At 39.1% G+C, this 7,108-nt stretch overlaps 1 protein-coding gene and 1 long non-coding RNA gene across 2 annotated transcripts; both read left to right on the top strand.

Moving 5' to 3' along the window:
• The first annotated feature begins 3,514 nt into the window (after positions 1 to 3,514).
• On the top strand, positions 3,515 to 4,909 carry LOC121813365. The gene is made up of 3 exons (XR_006053670.1): positions 3,515 to 3,854; positions 4,156 to 4,298; positions 4,639 to 4,909. It is a non-coding gene; the product is annotated as an uncharacterized LOC121813365 (long non-coding RNA).
• A 4-nt stretch (positions 4,910 to 4,913) lies between these two features.
• Positions 4,914 to 6,318, top strand: LOC106632913. The gene is made up of 3 exons (XM_042217093.1): positions 4,914 to 4,993; positions 5,182 to 5,446; positions 5,815 to 6,318. The coding sequence occupies exons 1-3, from the start codon at positions 4,929 to 4,931 to the stop codon at positions 6,022 to 6,024; spliced, it is 540 nt and encodes a 179-aa protein (XP_042073027.1). The 5' UTR covers positions 4,914 to 4,928; the 3' UTR covers positions 6,025 to 6,318.
• Positions 6,319 to 7,108: the final 790 nt, after the last annotated feature.

The following is a 7,108-nucleotide window of genomic DNA, read 5'->3' as shown; positions in this document are numbered from 1 at the left end:
TAATATAGTGCAGCATGGTGGCACGGTGGTTAGCACTGTTGCCGCACAGCAAGAAGGTCCTGAGTTCAATTCCACATCAGGCCGGGGTCTTTCTGTGTGGAGTTTGCATGTTCTCCCCGTGTTTGGTGGGTTCCTCCGGGTACTCCGGCTTCCTCCCACCGTCCAAAGACATGCAGCTTGTGGGGATAGGTTAATTGGATAATCCAAATTGTCCACTAGGTGGTCGAATGAATGTGAGTGCAAATGGTTGTCTGTCCCTGTGTGTTGGCCCTGCGACAGACTGGCGACCTGTCCAGGGTGTACCCTGCCTTCGCCCTATGACAGCTGGGATAGGCTCCAGCGCCCCCCGCGACCCTGAAAAAGGATAAGTGGAAGACCCCTGTCTTTCTTGATCCATATTTTTCACATATCTTCTGATTTTTTAGTTTTCTTTAATAAGGAGTTGATCCAACAAATGTACAAAACAATTTGTAGTGGTCATTAGGGTATCTGGTATTTCTATATTGTCACGGTCCCCGTGTCTCTCTGGTTGGCCCACGCTGGCTACAGGTTTTGTTGTTGTTTGTTTTGGTTTTCTTTGTCTCTCCTCCTCCACTCTACCTGGGCTCTCGCTCTTGGCCCCCGCACCCGTGTGATGGTATCCACCTGCGGCTGATCTGGCTGATTTCCCCAGCTGCTATTTAAGACAGTGGCACAGAGCAGCTCACCGCTGGAACGTTGAACCACCTGAGTTCGTGCTTGCGGCATATTCAAAGAAGAATCTCTTACATGTATTTTGTTGTGGAACTAACCTTGAACTTCTGTCTGTAGATTCTGGACCGAATCACCGGACCTGTCCAAGTGGGGCAGTGTGTGGAGTGTTGGAGCGAGTGCGGCTGAAGAGGAGTGCGTGTGTGCGGAGGAGCGGTGGCGGTGACTGAGTGGAAGAGGAAGCGTGTGTGTGGATCCCCCCCCCCCCCCGCCCCCCCCCCCCCCCCCCCCCCTTCTCTCCCTGGAGCCCTGGACCCCCTCCCAACTCACTGTACATATATTTTGCACTAAGGTGATCCCCTATTGTAAATAAATCCCCTTTTGTGTTTCCTTGAAAAGAACTGTCTGCGCGTGAGTCCGTTCAGTAGCCATGACATATATCACATTTATGCACAGCACTGCACTGATGGGTATTTGTAAACACACAACTACTGATGCTTCAGATACTAAACTAACAAAGAATGCCATGCTCCCATTTTTGCCCTTATTAGCATAATAGTTTTCAGTTGAGCAACACAATTGAAAAATGGTTTCCATCTGCAGATGGCTGACAGTTGAGACAAGAGGCCTCTTTGCAAAAATGTAGATCACTCTGTAAAAATCATCTTTGATCATCAGTCATCGTCAATCGTCAGTTTAAAGTGTAGATGTAGGTCAAACACTTCTCCTTTCATTAGGGTCGGTTTTTCTGTTCATATTGGTGTGTGTCGTGTGTGGTGTTGTGTGGTGTGTGTTGTGTGTTTGTTTGTTGTGTAGTGTTGTGTGTGTGTGTGTGTGAACACTACTGGTTAAAGGTTTGGTCACTGCAAATTATTTCGTTGTAAAACACATCTGGTCCATCTCTGCAGTCATCTTCAAAGTGTCAGCCAGTTTCTCAAATTTCACAAAATTACCGGTTTTAAGCAGGTTCCCATTTTTATCTGGATATAACTTCCTAAAAGACAAACAGAGTGAGATAAAGTTAAAACATTCATTGTTTGCTCCTCATATTTTTGAAATCACATTTTGGCTGAATTTTATACCGTAGTGAAATTTAAGCAATGTGTGGGATGTGTTAACCTGGAACTGGAGGAATAGGAAATGGGTGGACCTCCAGGGCAACAGAAAGCTACATGACTGTGACAGCTCATTATATCACAGCGGAGTGCGATATAATGAGCGGTATGTATTATTGTAGGGTCTACCTTACAATATAAAGCGCCTTGAGGCGACTGTTGTTGTGATTTGGCGCTTTATAAATAAAATTGAATTGAATTGAATTGAATTGAGTGGCAGATACAAAGACTGTACTGCCCTATATTGTATCTTTTTTTTTTAAATAATTGCCTGGAATGAGTCTTGAGTTGAATGCTTTTAACAGGCAAAAAATACTTCAATAAGTAAATAAGTAAAGGTTAAATTTTTGTATTTTTTCTTTTTTTGCTGATCCGAAAATTGATCCGATCCGTGACTTAAAACCGTGATCCGATCCGAACCGTGAGATTTTTGATCCATTGCACCACTACCATTGAGTAGTTCTCACACTCACCTGACCTAAATGCAATAGAACACCTCTGGGGTATTGTGTTTTGATCTATCTGACACCACCATGTAAAGTAAATGGAATAGCTTGCTGCATCATTTTTGATTTTGATTTTCTATGATTCATTCTTTTTTTTTTTTCTAAATTCCATTTCTACCTGAACTATTTATTGATGGAATAATAGTTATTTAAGAAATATATATTTAGAATACCTGTTTTTATTGTAGATGCCTTATGAACACTTTATTACTATATTAGACCACACGTGTACATGTTGGCTAATATAATTTATTCCTTGGAATTAGGATAAATTCTTAACATTTACTTCAGTTAATGACATTTAACTTAAACTGGGCTTTTATTATGATAACCAGAAGGTTAATACATAGTCACAGTGGACGTCTAAGCAACTGAATGGTGTGAGTTGTGTGCATCTCTGACACAACTCACACAACAAACACTGGTATTCCTACCTGGTAGTGATGGGATTTCCGGCTCTTTTTAGAGAACCGGCTCTTCAGGTTGTTTTGTTGCTTTAATTAATTTATTATTAACAATAATATAAAATTATGCACAAAAGGAATTACTAATGTAAAAAAGTGGTTTTATTTATATATGTTTATATATAAATATATACGGTGGCCCCTAGAGACAAAACACGTACAAACTCCAAAACACATTTCTAGCGTTAACTGAACTTCCAAAACAGAGCTACCTAGATCACTTAAATTACACAATTGAAAGCATATGTGTATTGTTTGTGTATTTATACACAAGCACTCATATATATTCAAATAATTTAAAAAAAAAGTCATTTACCTGTTACTACCACACACCAAATCCGGTCGTTGGTACTTCGCTGGCTTGTGTAGCCACTAAGTAACAAAAGCTCAACACTGCCGCCAGCATCCTGGAGACACTTCTGTTGTTTTGTACGTGTTTGGGAGTTTATGTGCTTTGTCTCTAGGGGCCACCGTAAATATACTTTTATTTATTCACTCCACATAAAATGTAATAAATAAATCATATAATACAAAAATCAACTATTCACATTTCAACTTTTAACTATTTAAATTTTCAGCTTTTTCCTTTTAACAAATTTAAAGTGAAACAACACAAAACACTGCAAACCACAACACAATTAAATATAAATTAAAATATGAAAACAAAAAGAAGATGCATATTCTCTGTCATATGGGCCTGCATGAATAAACTTTCTGAATCCTTTATCATCTGCAACTGAAAATAGTTGTGGATGATTACTAAAGTTGATGTTAAATAGCGAGTTTATTGAAATGTTTTGTCTATTTCAGCAGCTTTTAAATATCATACTTTCTCTGGTGTCTTCAGTAAAGCTAAAACAAGAGTACATTTACGTCCTTGGTTCTTTCAGGAAAACTTTTTGTTGAGATTTGCTGTTATACTAAAAAAAAAAAATGTATGTGCAGAAAATCTGATAGGTATTCTTCTATTGGAGATGAGGACTTGGATGCAAAAGTGCTGGACATTCAGCGTCATCACCCAAATGCCGGCTGCAGAATGATGATGGGACATCTACGATCCAGAGGCATACACATTCAAAGTAAGCTGATATTGTTTGAATATCCAAACACCAGTTTCTGGCCCAGAAAGCATGTGTCAGTGTGCCATGATGTGATATTATAATGTAGGCATCAAAAATGACTAGGCATGTTCGCATCACTGTTATGCAGTTATGTTCCTGTTTGAACCAGTTTGTACACGATTCTCTCTCCTCAGTAAATCTGTACAGCACCTGGATACTTACCTGAAGCAATGAAGATCTGTCTCATAAGCATTACAGTGTTTACAATACAGTCTTTTTGTAGTTGGTAGTACTAAGACATGATCTGTTTGTTAATCAGGATTTCGACTGATGGATTCAATGAGTCAATCCAGAAGGGGTCATGATGCGACGGTTATCTAGTCAGACTGCAAGGCATCGTCAGTACAGTGTACCAGCACCAAATCACCTTTGGCATATCGATGGAAATCATAAACTAATTCGGTCAGTACTTGCATCACCTTTTCCCTATTCCATTGAAGTAACAGGATGCATGTATAAAATTGTAAAATGAAGCCTTGAGTTTGTAAATGTCATCTTAAATGCTGTCATATAAGGCCATTTACAGGATTCGCTATAGTCATGTCTGAGGCTTTACATTATGCATGTGATTCCTTGCACTACAGATCTTTCTGTAAAGTGTTTAAGTTTCCCTTCTATTATTTCTTTTACATTCCTGTTATAACATGTTGTCACTTTATATGGAACTGAAATATTGGTCTTGCTTGTATGTAACTGGGGACATGACAATGTTTTTTCTTTTTTTTTAATTCTGCCTTGTCAGATGGAGATTTGTTGTCCATGGTGGGATAGATGGTTTTTCTAGGTTAATTGTCTACCTTAAAGCTGCCACCAACAACAAAGCTACAACAGTTTTTGATGGTTTCTTGTCAGCAATCAGACAATATGGCATACCGTCAAGAGTCCGGTAAGAGGTGTTTAACAAATACAGTATGCCAAAAAACTCTGTATTGGACAGTAGTTATATTCAGATTGTTACTCTCACTGACTCGGATCAAAACTTCTCTACTCTTTTTTTCAGGTCAGACAAAGGGGGGGGAGGTTGCACATTTCATGGTGCAGACAATGGGGGAGAACAGGAACTCTCACATTACAGGCAGAAGTGTTCACAACCAGCAGTAAGGACAGGTAAATTGTCTTACATTTTTTGGCACACATGCAATTGTAATAAAACAAATGGTTTCTGAGCATAATTGACTGGTTTCACAGCACATTAACACTACACTAATAATTGACTTGGAAGGCTGTTGACGTAGGAATGCCTGAAAAACCATAAATGAACAATTTCCCTCACTGTGTCTTATAGCATTGAGCGCCTGTGGAGGGATGTATATGAAAACGTCCTTGACCTTTTCTACACAATCTTCACCCAGCTGGAGATTCAAGGACTGCTCAACCCTGGTGAAGAAATTGACTTGTTTGCACTGCACAGATGCTTTTTGCATCACATTCAACATCATCTTCAGTCATTCCAGGAAGCATGGAATCAGCACGGACTCAGAACAGCAAACAACCATTCACCTCTGCACCTCTGGTTGCTGCACAGAAAGGAGGGACAAGATTTGTCACAGGTACATGACTATTTGATCCATATTTGTTCTTGTATGTAAAACTCTGCTATCTGTAGTGGAGATGAGTTTATTTCTACTGTGAAAGTTGATGTACCAAATATTTCTCCTGTAAGTGGAAATGTCATTGTGTCAAGCCATTCTCTCCTTTTCTCATCTGTCAGGTATAGATGGCAATACTTTAAACAAAGTTAAATTTGTTATACCTGAAGAGAACCAATCCTGACCTAGAATGGGTGAATGAATAATTAGTTGGTAGCCAATGCCTAAGAAACTCACATAGGCCCTGACAGACTCAATAAGTCCATCTAGGAACAGCTGCAGGAAACACCTCTTCAGTTTAGATTTAAAACATGTGCATGCTCTTTCAGGTTGATGAGGATTATGGTGTGGACTGGACAGGACCACATAATCACCGCCCATCAAATGAGATCACCATTCCTGAGATTCAGCTCCCACGTGCACTGAATGAACGAGGGCTTGCTGTGCTACCAAACAACAACGTTTCACTCAGTCAAGCTTTGGATGCCTACTGTGAAACTGTTCAGTCACTCAAACTTATGTTTGATACCACACCTTAACTCTTCAAAGTAAGCAGGTGCAATATGTTTACACCCCTTTTTTCTACATCTATGGCTTTGTAGCTAATACTGACTCAAAACAGCATAACCAATTTCATTTTCAACAAAACAACAGTGAGTGGCTATAAAACAGGATTTGTTTTATACAGCTGTCACTTTAATGATATTCATTTCTTGGATTGTACAGTACATGTCAACTCTGAGCAGATTTAATACAATGCAACACAGTACAGTAGTGTAACATCTTAATGCAAATAATTTTTCCAGTAGCGAGATAAACTAAACATACTTGTGCTAATTTATAATGTACAGTGAACAACTGATTTTGTTATCTGAACTCTTCGTTTATATTAAAAAAAGCCATAAATGCTCACCTGTACTGTGTATTTTTCACTGTCAAGTGTATTAAAAAGAACTAGAACTCACTAGATTGTCCGTTTCTTTGAACACTGAATACAGTAATGTGATGCAAGAAAGAAGAAATGGTCTAATCTTACCATGTGGTTATGGAATCAATCCTAAACCAGACCAAAACCTGAGTCAGTAGAGTTGAGACACACCTGAATGTCCATTAGAAATGACTCATAGGTACAGTAGTGTGCAGGAAGACGTAGTACTTCAAAACAGGTGGAAGACTGCTGTTGACCACTTCCACAGTCATTTCTCTCGGCAAGACTTCCCATCCTGTCCAAAACTTGATGAGGGCTTTTTGTTGTGCACAAGATGCTGCAACAGAAGATTGTTTTAAACTATAATGACATCCTATATTCATTATTTTGAATCTTTTATGGAGAAATACCATAAAAGATGACCACTTACATATAGGGCATAGGGCTGTGCGATATGCACCAAAATCTCATATCCGATATAAGAATTCTATCGTCCCGATAACGATATAAATCACAAAAAATGTAACATTTTCTGTAAATTCTGTGAATCTCGACTTGCGTGAAGTGTTTCCAGCTGCGCTGTCATGTAGCTGGAGTTGAGTGTTTTAACCGATGCATGAAACTATACATTTTTAGACATAAGTTGTAAAGGCCGCCGTTTTCTTTGTGAGTATTTATTACACGGCGTGCTGCGG

This window comes from Haplochromis burtoni, unplaced genomic scaffold (assembly GCF_018398535.1).
Source record: "Haplochromis burtoni strain Fernald_Lab_line unplaced genomic scaffold, NCSU_Asbu1 Contig_1589, whole genome shotgun sequence".
NCBI classification, from domain to species: Eukaryota; Metazoa; Chordata; class Actinopteri; order Cichliformes; family Cichlidae; genus Haplochromis; species Haplochromis burtoni.
Note: the sequence above shows the minus strand (reverse complement) of the source record. Positions and strands in the feature narration are given on the sequence as shown.